Source organism: Hemicordylus capensis, chromosome 4, assembly GCF_027244095.1.
Source record: "Hemicordylus capensis ecotype Gifberg chromosome 4, rHemCap1.1.pri, whole genome shotgun sequence".
In the NCBI taxonomy this organism is placed as follows: domain Eukaryota; kingdom Metazoa; phylum Chordata; class Lepidosauria; order Squamata; family Cordylidae; genus Hemicordylus; species Hemicordylus capensis.
The window spans coordinates 53,490,008-53,504,294 of NC_069660.1; the positions used below are offsets into that span (position 1 = coordinate 53,490,008).

The 14,287-nt window shown below is 40.5% G+C and overlaps 1 protein-coding gene across 9 annotated transcripts in view; it reads right to left on the reverse strand.

Moving 5' to 3' along the window:
- PPP1R12B (protein phosphatase 1 regulatory subunit 12B) overlaps nucleotides 1–14,287 on the reverse strand; it is a 161,123-nt gene that overhangs the window by 89,505 nt on the left and 57,331 nt on the right. For 8 of the 9 annotated variants that reach the window (XR_008306393.1, XM_053247065.1, XM_053247061.1 and 5 more), the window contains 3 exons: nucleotides 13,767–13,892; nucleotides 10,437–10,619; nucleotides 9,731–9,916 (listed from right to left, as the gene is read on the reverse strand). Coding sequence is in view for 8 of the 9 variants with exons in the window: in XM_053247065.1 (XP_053103040.1) it covers nucleotides 9,731–9,916; nucleotides 10,437–10,619; nucleotides 13,767–13,892 (495 nt within the window). In the remaining variant the exon portion in view is untranslated. The remainder of the gene's footprint in view (nucleotides 1–9,730; nucleotides 9,917–10,436; nucleotides 10,620–13,766; nucleotides 13,893–14,287) is intronic. The other variant, XM_053247062.1, reaches the window with a different exon arrangement.

A 14,287-nucleotide genomic window follows, 5' to 3' on the forward strand; every position in this document is an offset into this window, starting at 1 on the left:
CCCAGAGCCAGGTAAAGGGTTCCATTTCCCATTCCCATTTAAGCCTCACTTTTTGAATCCTGGTACTAATAAAAACTAAGGGCACACGAGAAGAAGGGTTTGCAGAATGTTAGGCACACCTGGTATGTTCAGACGACAGAGGAAGAGATATCCACAGAACAGGCCAGGGTCTAGCAGGAGCAGTGTGGATGGTGTCCAGAACTAGAACCTGGTGGTAGTAGTATTTATCCGCCCACCCGCATCCCCACCCCCGTTGTGATTCAACACTACCAAAGCAAGCAAGTGTTTGAGACAGAATTTGACATTCTGCATTCTATAGCAGAAGGTTGACATGTACTAGGTAAGTCTGTTCATCAACTAAAGTGTGTTTATAGTATATATATACACACACACTTATGACTATGCTTCAAGAACCTCTGTACTAACCCACTTCAGAGTGCTCTAACACAACTAACTCGAACACAGACACTGTCTCATTTACATATCTAGGAAGTCAGATGAATCAAAATATTTTCCCATTTTATGAGGCAAAGTTTAATGTTTTAAACCATGGAATACACTCTTGTGTATGGTAGAACATTTGTTTTAGCTGCCTTTACTAGACCATCAGACACTCTTGCAATAGAAGAAACTTCACAGGACCCAAGAAGCAGCAATCATATCTATGAAGCAAGTGTTAAAAGCACAAGATATTTTCCCCATATTCATGTCCATAAAAGGCAGCTGGTACCAGGATAATTAACTGTAATTTGAAAAAGATTCACTTTACATAGGAGTGAACATATATATGAGAGAAAATCCTATATTAATCCTATGACAAATTAAGAGCAGGACTACAAGTCATCTGCTGCCACCTTGTGGAGTGGAAAGATCTAGGAAAGAACTGAATTTTGGCAAGGAGTAAAGTGGCTAACCACAGTAAGCTTCAGTTGTTGGAAAAGCTTGTTTTACATCATTTATCCTGAATTTTAGCATGATTAGAACACACATTACCCATAAAATCCCTATCCAGACTAATCCATTCACCACATTCTCAATTATAGTCTCCATGAACAATCAATGAGGATAAAAAGACAATTTAATCGAATTAGCAACAAAGCAGTATTGAAAATCCCAAAAGGTGGAGAATATTTGAGATCTTACTGTTAAAGATATTATAATAATTTCTGTATAGTTAAAGGAAGTTCATAAAGAATATGCATCTTAAGCCTTAAGCTAGCATGCACACAGATCCATTTGGTTAGCAATCTAAGAAGCAAGAGCAGAATAAAACGCAGAAACCACGTGATTGGCAGTTTTACCTGATGTTTCAGCTACTTTACTGATGTAAACTGCAGTCCTAAGATATTTATACCATATAAACTTGTTCTCTTGGGACTTTCTCTTAAATTCCTATACAAGTTAAGCCCTACAAGTCTTCATTAAGCCATTTTTAATCAACATCCATCTGCCCATCTCCCTGCTCCTTCACCAAGTATACATATGTAGCAAGCTGGGGTCAATTAAAATGCCCACCTTGAATTTGAGCAGGATGTCAGTCCAGGAGCTGGAAGTCTTGCAAATTCACCTGCTCAGTTACTGCACAGGAAGCCAGGATTTCAGCACTAACACACAAGTCCTCCTTCTGACCTCTTGCACATAAAAATGCAGTTTCATGCCCGATAAAGCAACAGCAACCTTTCCTCTTCCGAACATGGAAAATCAAACAGCAAGCAGAATTCCAGCCCCACCTACATCACCACAATAGCACTGGCAGCTCCTTTTATAAAGGACAACTTTATCGCAATGAGATTAACTATAAAAGCATGGCTGATAAGCGCTTTCAGAAGCAGGTGTTGGGTGATCGCTTGTTTCTTAACATGCATGCAAGCCTTTGCTGTTCTTTCCCAACACAGCACCAAGTATGTGGCATGAAGAGGAAAACTGATCTTTTCTCCCAGGCAGGCAATGGCTTAAGTACTATATTCATGTAGGAATTTACAAGTCCTTTACAAAATCACCACACTGGTATGACAAATGAAACGCTTCAGTCTGAAATAAACCTTTTGATCAATGATAGGGCTAGGAAATGTGGTAGACCAGCATATACCTACAGATTTTCTGGAAGACTTCTTTATACTCACTGAAGAGGTACTATGGTAGTAACTCATAACCATCCCAAGAAGTAGGTTCACAAGCTATCAACATCACACAATACACATACTATTCCAGCAACAATGATAACTAAACTCAGCAGTCTTGTTTAGTATCTATGTTACTGCTGACATGCTATTTTAACAAGCACTGTGAACATTCTTTGGGATTATAGAAAAAGAAAATGTGACATGGCATTTGGTTTCAGAAAAGTATTTTCCTTTGTTATCTTTCCCTACTAAAATAAAACATGAATAGCACCACAAACTGAGCATAAAGGTAAAGTGTGCTGTCAAGTCAATTTCGACTTCTGGTGCCCACAGAACCCTGTGGTTTTCTTTGGTAGTATACAGGAGGGGTTTACCATTGCCTCTTCCTGCGCAGTATGAGATGATGCCTTTCAGCATCTTCCTATATTGCTGCTGCCCATATAGTACCAGTGGGAATTTGAACCGGCAACATTCTGCTTGTTAGTCAAGCATTTTCCCGTTTGTGTCACTTAAGGTGACTGGGCACAGGACTCCGCAAAACCTAAGATTGAGATAAGTACATATTTTACAGATTCCTGAAGGTTTTATGAACTAAGTTTAGTCAAGGATGACAAACCAGATTGTGGAAAAGCAGGCAGCTTATGCCTGATGCTGAAGAGCAGGGGAGCCAGTGACAGATTGCTAACTAAATGCAGGATAATTGCTCATTATTTATATAGTTTGAAAATGTATAGCCCACCCTTCAGTAATAATCTCATGACAGCTAACAGTTTTTTTTTTAAAGTAACAAATAAAACATATTAAAACAGCAGGGGCAATAAACATATGAATGCACCACAGCAGAATAAAACCAGCTTCAATGACATTTTTGAAGGCCTGGAAAAATTAAAAGGCTTTTCTGGTGTAAGAACACAAAACACAAGAGTGGGTGCCAGGCAAATCTCTCTAGGGAGACTTTCCCACAGGCAGGGATTCCAGAGTCAGGAGTTCAAAAGGGCAGGGGCACCTGGAGCATCAACAACCAACCACCTTAACACATTAGCATTACATGCAAACAGCCAAGTAAGTTTACTTAGTTCACAGGTACAGATGAGGTAACTTTGAAGCTTGTTTCTCATATGTAGTATTCTCCATCCAATATAAATCTGGTTTCATACTCACTCACTGAAGAGCTACCCAAAGAGCTCTTTTATGGGATTCTACATGGGATTGCGGTGAAGTGGGGGTGGGTAGGGTAGAGTTATCCAGAACCTGCCAGCCATCCCTCACCTCCATGTAGTTTAAAAAATATTGCCCTGCAGTCAATATTTGGTTGAGAAATTCTAGGTGCCCAGTTGTGTTGCCAATAGCATTCTTACAGGGGTGCACAGGGCATAACCCTCCCCCAAACATCGCAAAAGCAACCAAGTCCATGGCTAAGCAGCCTTCAGCAATCTTCCAGCCCACGCTCTTTGCATATTTGTAACATTGGCAAAAGGCAAGTTTGGAAACTCACCTAAAGGTCAAAACACAGCTTGACTAAAGAGCATGTTGTCAGCTGACAGACCTTAGCAAGCTATATCCTGGGCAGGATTACTCTGGTAGCGATAATGACACTTGAGTGCTTCAGCCAAGATGGGCAAACATGAAACCATTTCCTCCTCGTTAAGTAGGAAAAGGGTGTGAATAGGTAAGGAGGAAGCTCAACTTGAAACAAAGAATTCTGCATACATATGAACCTGGTTTACATGGTTTCAGTAAGGCACTCAAGCACACAACCACTCAGGAATAGGTTGGAACCGTCTTTGTCCTTTTTTGCCATTCTATGCTACAACAGAATGTGCACTCATGCTGATTAGCTTAACCCAGTTATTGACACCATTGTAATGCCTCAATCTTCCTGCCATCCTGGAACAAGATACTACTCCATGGCCCTTCCACAACTCAGGGGCATGATTATGAGTATATCTACCCTTGGCAAGCCATATGCAGAGCGAGCTAGCTGCTCAGAAGTGACTCTCTATCCTTGTCACTTTTGCCTACTTCCCCTCTTTCTACACACACCCTGCACCCGCCCACTTCCTTCAGGATCGCCCATCTAACTTTGTGCAATGAACGTACACAAGAAGGGATAGGTAACTCTCAGTTCAGCACTCCCAGTTCCATTCCACCTTTTCTCTCCAACCCTAAACATCTCTTCCCTATTCTCTGCACCAGGCACTGTACTAAGATTTTTAACCAAGTTTTCTTTTATTTTCTGTAACTTTCCCAAGTTTGTTTTCAATAACGCCTTAAACTCACAATCTCGTCTCTCCTTCTTTGGATCTTTCCAGTACACCACACTTGTTTAATTTAATGCTGTTTTCAGGGCTGCACTTCAATTTGGGTTAATCTCCCCACTTAGCCCAAAATGTAGCCAGAGCATCTAGCCAATATCACTCCTGTGCAGTCTTCATAACAATTGGCAAGAAGAACCTCTTGCTCCCCCCACACCCCTGCCCTCTGAGGAATTGTTTTGAATTGTTTTTATATTGTTTTTAACATTGTGTTTTGAATTGGGTGTTTTTATGTCTTTTTAAAGTTGTTGAACACCACCCAGAGCCTCTGGATGGAGCGGTTTATAAATGTAATGTAATGTAGTAGTAGTAATAATAATTCTCTCCCTCTCTCCTTAACCATCTTCTTTCCCATACATCTTGCACCAACCCCATCAATCACCTTTATGTGCTACCTGTCTTTGTGTCTCACCTGTTTCTGACTCTCTTCCCATCACCCCCAGGCAAAAATATGCACTGATCATTGGAAGCTATCACTGCAAGTGCAACAGAATATAATACTGCTGCACTATTTGTTTTCTAGACATGAGAATGTCATTTCTTTTCAGAAATCAAGAAGGCCAAATGTACAAAGAACACCTAAGCAATGTGCATCTTTGACCTTCTGATCAAGTGTTCTCTCAGTTCAAACATTCTATTCCTCCCACCCACCTACCCCACACACACCTGCCATAGCAAAGGCTTAATCCCCAAACAGTAGGTGGCGTCTGAAAGCACAGATAGCTGCTAGGCTGAAATTTCAGAACCAGCTTTTGGATGTATGTACAACACTCACTGTGAAGCATTGTGTTTTGGTATCTGAACTGCTCTTATCCATTTGTTATCATGCAGTGCCTGTGAAATTAAAAAAACTTCTTCTGTTCATATCCTGGTCAATCATAACTAGTGAGTAAAAACAGTAGAAAGCAACGACAATTCTACACTTAGATAGTGATGGAACTAACTTAAAAGTGGAAACCAGTCACATGGTGATACTAAATGACACACAAGCCTCTGTAGCCTGTGTACAGTACCTTGCCTGGCAATGGGAACTTAAAGGGCTGGTAGCATAGCATTTGGAGGAGCTTATCTTTCACTGCCACTATCAAGGCTGGGAATAATTCTTCTCTACTTCTAAATCATACTTCTTGAGGAACAAAGGGAGACACTAAACGAACCCATCATTGTGAATACCATGTGGATCACTCAATAAAATCATTACAACTGTAAAAGCAGCCCTATCAACTATTTAAAGGGTTTTCCAATGCCAGAGTTACTGCAGCCCAAATGAACAGCCAGGTCACCTCACAGGCAGATATACACAGTGCATCCTGGAAGCAAAGTTCTTGCCATCCACATATGTTGAGAACTGTTCAGGAAAAGGGGCCTGAACTTATATTTGGAAGGAGAGATTTCTTCTTCTTGGATTTCTCCATATGTATTATAAATATCCCCAAACTGCAGCAGTACATTTTTTAAATTATAATATAGATAGAAAACAATATGGAAGTCACAATCATATGCCAATATTGCACAAAACAGTCAGATTTCAACAATATTAACACTTAATCTCACCTGGTTAGTCTACTTAATTATTTCTGCAATTCACTAAGCAAGAAATCTTTTCATCATAATGATTGCAAGTCCAGAGTTTATGTCTCAAACATTTTAGTAATTGTTTTTAATACTAAGGGTAACAACTGTAAATGATGGCAAGGTCAAGACAGGATGCCGGGCTGGAAGCAAACTCCTTTCACCACCTAAATTGCCAAGGCAGCAGAGAGAATAGACAAGGTCTTAAGGCAGCAGACTCAGCACAACACTGATGTGATGCTACAGAATAAAGAAGCATGCAGCAGCAGCAGCAGCAGCGCAGTCATATAGTCAACTGCCAGGCTTCCATGGTTAATGTTGAACACAAGTGTGGAGTATGAAGACATGCTCTATTTGAAATCTGTCTTCAGTAATGGATAAATTACTCCTGCAACTAGAATCTACGTGCTATAAAAGCATAGTGCAAGTCAAGATTAGTCTAAAGTCCAATTTATACATTACTACAGTCATCTACATATGACTGTATATATACTGAGACAAGCTGGATTGGAAGAAGATGAGTGCGGTTTTAAAGTTGGAGGAAGAAACATCAATAACCTGCGCTACGCTGATGACACCACTCCGATCGCTGAGAATGCGGATGATCTGCAAGCTCTAGTAATGAAAATCAAGAAGTACAGTGAAAACATGAGACTACAACTAAATGTCAAGAAGACTAAACTAATGACAACGTGTATGGCAACCAGCCTCAGAACTGACAATGAAGACAATGAAGTGGTGGATAGCTTCTGCCTTTTAGGATCGACCGTCAACAGTAAAGGATCCAGCAGTCAAGAAATATGCCGCAGACTAGCATTTGGTAGAGTTGCAATGAAGGCTTTGGAAAGGATATTTAGATGTCATGACGTGTCTACACCTATAAAGATGAGAATCATTTGGACAATGGTTTTCCCCATGACACTCTATGGATGTGAAAGCTGGACTTTGAAGAAGCAAGACAGAAAAAGCATTGATGCTTTTGAACTTTGGTGCTGGAGAAGACTTTTGAGGATACCATGGACAGCCAGGAAAACAAATAAATGGATCATAGAACAAATCAATCCAGAATTTACACTTGAGGCACAAATGACCAGGCTCAAACTATCATGCCTCGGACACATTATGTGAAGACCCAGCTCCCTTGAGAAGTCCATAATGCTGGGAAAAGCTGAATGAAAGAAGAATAGGACAGCCAGCAGCAAGATGGATGGACTCAATTACAACAGCAATGAATGCACCACTGAGAGACCTTAAAGGCCAAGTTGAAGACAGATAATTTTGGAGAGAATCTATCTACATGGTCACTAAGAGTTGACACCAACTTGATGGCACTTAATCAAATCAATCAATCAATCAATCAATCAATCAATCAACAGTCATGTAGGAACTACCTGATCAAGTCCTATACTGCTTCAGTGATATCTGAATAGGAGGAACCATGCATCCAGAGTGAATAGTGTTCCTGTGGAAAGGAACATGAATGTGTCTCCTCCTTCCAGATGTTATGGGAACAGTGTAGGAATGGACCCCAGAGAAGCAGCTGTTCCCACACCATTGCAGGAAAGCATGAGCCAGGCCTAAGTAAGAATGAGAGCCTTGTGTGTACATAAAGCTTTGGATTTGTTGCACTTCAGAAATAATGCAAATAAGGAAATGATTCAAGTGTCTCACCACTCAGATTTCCTTCAACAGAATTAATACGAGTGAGTGAGTCAGTTATGACCTCTAAAGCTGAATTTCTATGCAGACTTTCCTTGGAGCTGAATATACTGCAATTTGCTCCCAAGTAAACATGCATTGGATTGTGATGCAAAACACTGGAGCGGCATCCTTTTGAAGGGAAGGGCATTCCAGATGACCCTTTCTTACTCCTCCCTAAACCTAGCAATGCGTTCCAAATTTTAATCCCTTGGCTTCAAATAGGCAAGTTGAGGCTGCCTGTTATGAAGGCATCTCAAACTCCCAGACTAATATTAGATCGTTATGTTGTTGTTGCTAAGAGAAACCTATGACTTTGGGAATACTGATTTAGAGGAATGTGCTATTGTGACAGTTGCCGTTAAGTGCAGCTGAAAACCTGTATCGTGATGTCTGGCAAATGTCGGCCGTTTCTTACCAACCTGGCTCCAACTCAGATATCAGTACTTCCAAACTAGGATCTAAATTTCTCAAAATCCAGCTTAAATCCCACAACTAATCACCATTCAGATAACATATGCTATAATCTCATTCCAAAGAGACTCAATAGAAATCAATCCCTAGAAAAAGCATATTTTTTTTAAAGGCAAAGTGGACTTGCAGTTCCAAAGAAACTACAACTAGAAACTTAGATGTCCCTCCACATTCCACAGAAGAGCATACCATGCATCCAACAGACACCACATTGTTTAGAAGTTTATCTATAGAAATGCCTCCTTTAAGCTATCTATAATTCCAAAACATGTGGGCAAAAGTAACACGCACTTCAATAGTGTCAGATCAGCACAGTACTGCAGAGGATTTCAGCAACTGCTTACAATGAAATCACAACATTACAAAACAATCTATATAGATGGACTAAACAAAATGCAGAGGCTTTATTATACAAATGACAATGATTAACATTTAGGAGCCACTACACTTTGAGTGGAGGCAGTTGATCGGTATTACTTAAAAGCACTCCTAAGTATCTTCTTTGTTTCACATACATGAAGAAACACACCCAAGGATACTTACACAAGTTATAAACAAGCAGCCCTTCAAGCAAAGATATGTAAATGCCAACAATGGAAGGTAACTCATATAGAACTGGAAGAATGCACCATCTTAAGTATTAAGATGTTAACTGTGTCTCTTCTTTAACAACAGGGGCAGAGCTGCAACAGGGTGGACGGGTTCAAAGAACCCAAGCTGTCCTGCATCCGGGAGCCACTTTTCTTCACCTTGTCCCCACTCCAGCTGGCTGGGCTCCCATCACAGCCACACCACCATCCATGTGCCTGGCTCCCAGGTTCATTCTCCTTTCATTGGCCAGGCTCCTGGCCAATGGAGGGAGGTGCGCACACACTCCTGTCAAGCTCGTGCTCCCAATAAAAGGAGGATGGGCCTGGGAGCCAGATGGCCGGAGGCAAAGTCGGCCGGCAGCAGCTGGAGTGGGGAGGCGAGCATGGGTGAAGGGAGGCCACCTGTGTTTACTATGTGAACATGGGTCCACTCTCTCCTCACTACGTCCCTGTTGTGCAGACAAAAATATTTGCATCATGGCTTAAGCCCAGACTCTTTAGTATAGCCAAAGCACTATCCAATGAAGTTCTAGGAGAAAATGAAGTACCAACCTAGAAGAAAGCTTCTAAGACTCCTGCTAACTGAGCAAAGAGGCATCTTTTAAAGCGATAGTGCCCTTATATTTAGGAGGGAGAGAGCAACTGTCCCTATGCAACCCCAGGATAGCATGCCTTCAATGGTTGTTTGGTGTATACTTATGTTTCTTTTTGTCTATACTTATGTCCCCTTTAGGGACAGGGAGCCTTTATTATTTTTCTATGTAAATCATTTTGAGAACTTTGGTTGAAAAGCAAATATATAAATATTTGTAGTTGTAGTAATCCATTGTTAAAACAGGATGCAGTGATTGCTTGTTAAAAACAAGCCTGGTGAAAGCAAATGGGAAGATTCCCAGGGGGATTCAGTTGTCAGTGAACAAATACAGCTCCTAAGATATTTACAAAAAGGCTCACCAACCTTCTACGATCCCTGGCATCTCCAGCAGAGGACTCTGTTCCAGTTGTTGAGTTAGAATTGGCAGTTGTAACACCATTGGCACTACTGGGTACAGCAAGATTTGTTATGACACTTAATGGAATGCTTGAAGAGACATCTTCTGTGCTCTTCTCTACAGTAGAGTCAGTTTGTTGTCTGTATGGGGCTCTGAAAAATATAAAGAAGGGAGTCATGCATAGGTAAAAGGCATCTCAGAGAAAAAGAAGTGGAAAATGCAAAAAGTGAGTTAACCCATTAATAAACCAGGTATCATCTCAAAATTAAAGCTTAGAATAAGGAGTCATACACTGTGTATAACACAACACTAGTAATGTATGTGATGAAAACAGGTTAGAATCTTAGATGAATCAGAAGAGTATAATGCAGTATTTGTGAAAATCTACAAGTGAAGCTCAAAGAATCAGATGCAAAGATAACTCAACAGATCAATGAAGTATTTGTGTGCTTGTAATTTCTCCCCATTGTACCCAAGGAGCCAAAGACAGAGACAAAAAAAACAGTACTGTATGGAGTTTAAAAACACATATGGCCACTCTTTTCAGTCTGAATACTTTACTAGCTAGTAGAACACATTGTGAAGATCAGAATGAAATATTATAAAACTACTGGTGCCAAACCTTTTACCAACACTGCTGCAGCACCTGGACCCTTACGCATCAACCCTTACCTTGTATACTGGTGGACTGGTGCTGTAGTGTTTGAACTAACAGATGTGGGGCAAGAGGCATGCTGCCGCTCCATGCCCAATGAGGTAGATGAACCAAGGATAGTGGGTGAGGTAGCAGGAGATGCATTGCGAGTGGCTGAAATGTAGGGACTGCTGCGGTCACTACTTCTACCAAATGAAGCACTGAAAGACAGCAGAAAATATATTTCTTCAGAGGTAGTCTAAAATATTGTTGCAGGATCCTGGCTAGTGGCCCACATAATGTTTCCTATCAGCAAAATGGAAGCAAGGAAGATCACAGGTCATAGTCTTGTCAAGAACTGCACTCTGGACCCAAGCCTGTCATAATTTCCATAGTTAAGTAAAGTGATCAAGACAGGATGAAAACTGAAGAAGCACAACAGACAACGTAATAAAGTAAGAGAAGAAACAGGAAAACTGAAACAAGAATTCATTTGCACATGCTTTATTTTCATATTAAGTTTTCCTGTTGTAGAACACAGAATGAAGAGTACAGAGAGATAAACAAATGTCAAGAACAGCCAAGAAAAAGAGGGGCGGGGGAGGGACTAGCTAATGTTGAACTTCAGGAAGAATGAAAAAGCCAAAATGAAAATATGCAAGCAAAGGCAAGAGAGCATTATTACTAGCTTCAGTTAAAACTGAAAGCAACTAATTTTAAACAAATGTTTTTGGAGTCTTTCCCAAGTGATTATGAACGATAAACTCCAAACTGCAATAGGACTATTGATTGCTGAATCTTACACGGATGATAAACAACTCCACTTCTCTGCATTGTCATTACCAGCTTGCTTAGAAAGAATATAAAAGCCAACATCCAACAAGAGGGTTGAAGGAAAGACTGGAAAATGTGTTCCCATAGCCTAAAATAGATGGTCCATCTGCCAGTACTTTAACCACAGGCTAAGCCTAAATCAATCCAAGAACCCAGAATGTGATAACTTATTTCCTAGAAGCTTACTAAGATATAAATACTCCTCACTATGGCAACCTATATGAGTTCCTACAAAATGCTCACGAATAATTATCTAGATAGAGATCTCCAACGAGATTATGTAACTCATTAACAATAATTTTATAGTCAGAGGGTGTTGCTGCTACGGAGAGGCGTGGGTGAATTGATCTGTTAAATGTTTAAAGTTGTTAGAACTGCAAAGATAATACTACTGAAAAGTACTTGAAGGAAATCTAGACCAGATCACTCCATTAAAATAAGACATGACTCGCAGCAACAAAAAGCCCTTTACAGATTACTTCTGGGGATGGGGATAAAGAAGAATTGTCTAAAAAGTGCAGTTCCAAAATACATAAAAGCACTTGGACAACATTATATGCAGGACACAACTTTCTATGAATAATGGGCTCAAGTTATTGACTAGACTAATGATGTCTGTTGTAGTGACCAGCCGCCCCACCCCCAACAGAGCTAACAGGAAGTGAACCCCTGGCCTTGACTGACAGGCTGGCAATCCCCAGGGCTGACCAATCAATCCACCAGGTGGGTGGGACATTAAGGCTGCTGCTGGGAAGAAGAAGGGGGAAGTGAAAGAGGAGAGTGTGGAGGGGCAGGAAATCTAGTGTGGAGTTTGCTCCCCTGCATGGTGACTCTGCAGATCCTTGAAATTCATGATTGCAGGAGGCTTGATCTCATTAGGATCTTTGTTGAGTTTTCAAGGGGGAATGAAGCCCAGGCTTTGGAGACTTTGGAATCTAGCATAAGGAAAAGTATGTTTAGAAACACCTTGTGTCAGGAGTAATTTTGTTTTCTGTGTGTGCTTTGCATTCCTAAATATCTGTTCTTTGTAACTGAGTAACTAAGATTTCAGTGTGTGCCACCTAAGAAAGCTGACTGGAGTGTTTTGAAACATTCTTGTAATCAATCTAAGCATTTTTAAGTGCATCTAAAAAGCTAAAGCCTCAGACGAACCAGTCTGTAGTACTAAATAAACTTTTTTTTTGTTCTTTTCTTCTTACAAGCCTCCCAGAGTTGTTTATTAACTCAGAAGAAGCAGCGGTGGGAGGGAGCCCACTAGCGCACAGCATTTCTGAGAGTTCAGCTCAGCTATCAGTAGCTCCATGTGCATGCAAGTGCCTGGGGAGCAGGCTTTTGTTTGTATTTGACCAATAACCAGTTCAAGAGACACCCTGGACTAAAGCACTCTAGTCCAGTGGTATGATCTCTGAAAGTTTAGAGTGCTTGGTGGCAGTGAATTTAAACTACCAGAGTTTTCCTTTTTCTTTCTTTAACTTCTTGCCTTAAAAGTTAAAGATTAAAAACTCCAGTCAGCTTCATAACTCAGAGGAAGGGGTTACTCAGCAAAACTCTCCCTTGCGATTCAGCTGGCTGTGACCAGTTCATTACATCTGTAAAGTCATTTGATGAACAGCAAAACAACTTGAGTTAGACTAAGCCAGTGTAAGTGCTCAACTGGTGTAAGTTGCCAATGATTATCTCTGGCAAGAGTAGAGGAAAAGAGGAACACACCAATTTCTACATGGTGTCAAAATGGCAACATTGCTTCTCTAGAAGGAGGCAGAATTTGTTGGTTCTGAAGGTGTTACGTTTTGCTGACGTATCAGGCAAGTCCATTTATTGATCCCCGATATTTTAACTGAAAGCTCTATTCAAGATCAAGGGAAGAAAAAAAGCATGATAATAATGTAACTGTTTAAAAAACGAACCCAAGCCCTAGCTCTCTAGGGCATGCAGAAGTCAGTTTTTTTTAATTTCTTCGGATCCCTGCCCTATTGTTCATATGGGGTATTAGAAATACTAGCTACATTGCTCACTACAAATTTCATACCTCATAATATGGTCAAGCTATAGCTGCTTTAAGTAATACCATCTAATTGCATGAAGGTCATATAAAACACAGTATACAGTACGTCTATTAGCAGCAGCACATATTTCCAGTCACAAAAATGTCTGAATGGGTTCTCCATAGTAACTGTGGCAACTAGCATGAGCAAATGGTGCCAACATGGCAGTTCTTACATACAGGATATCAAAAAACCAAGACAACTGTTGTCTTAAAGTTCCAAATATAGTGTCATTTCTACGAAGGCATGCCCAATCTACCCGCGAGGTCCCTGAGCAGCTGCAGAACCCATTCCTTATGAATGCAACAGATCACGATCCAGATCATGAGAATTATAGTGCTCTCTCTCTGTACACAGAAACCAGACAGATTTCCCAAATCATTAATATTTCTGTTCTCTATGGTTTTCATTATATTCATATCTACTTGAGAAGCTTTTGTAAATGCGAGTTTTAGGTATTGCCTAAGAGCAGAATTTTTACTGTCTCACCTTCTCATGTAGGTAGATACGTAAGTCGAAGGTGCACCAGTTGCAGGGACTTCACTTCCCTTTGGTTCATCCCTCCACTGCTGCCGGGTATAAGAACCACTTCGTACCAAGTTAACAGCAGATTCTCTGAAAAGGCAAAAGGGGTGAGGGGGAGAAAATCTTATAATAAATTATGTTGAGATATGTTTGTTATATAGCAATAAACCAAGTCAGTCACAATGTGGATTAAAGATCTTTCAACTGTTGGTCAGCAATGGAACTATTCAGATTGAAACACACTTTTGCATTCAGGTGATTCACACTATGATTATGGTACATGTAAGGGGCCCAAAGTGATCAAGAACAAGATTCCACTGGGATAAAGCATGCCTGAAGTTAAAGGCCAGTACGAACTTGCTATTGAAAGGATATGCTTGTATTAAATTTCAGAACAATACACCGCAAAAGTTATTCTCAGAAACAAGAATAATTGGTTTACACTAGCTGACAAGATTAATATAATGTAACAGGGATGTTCACGT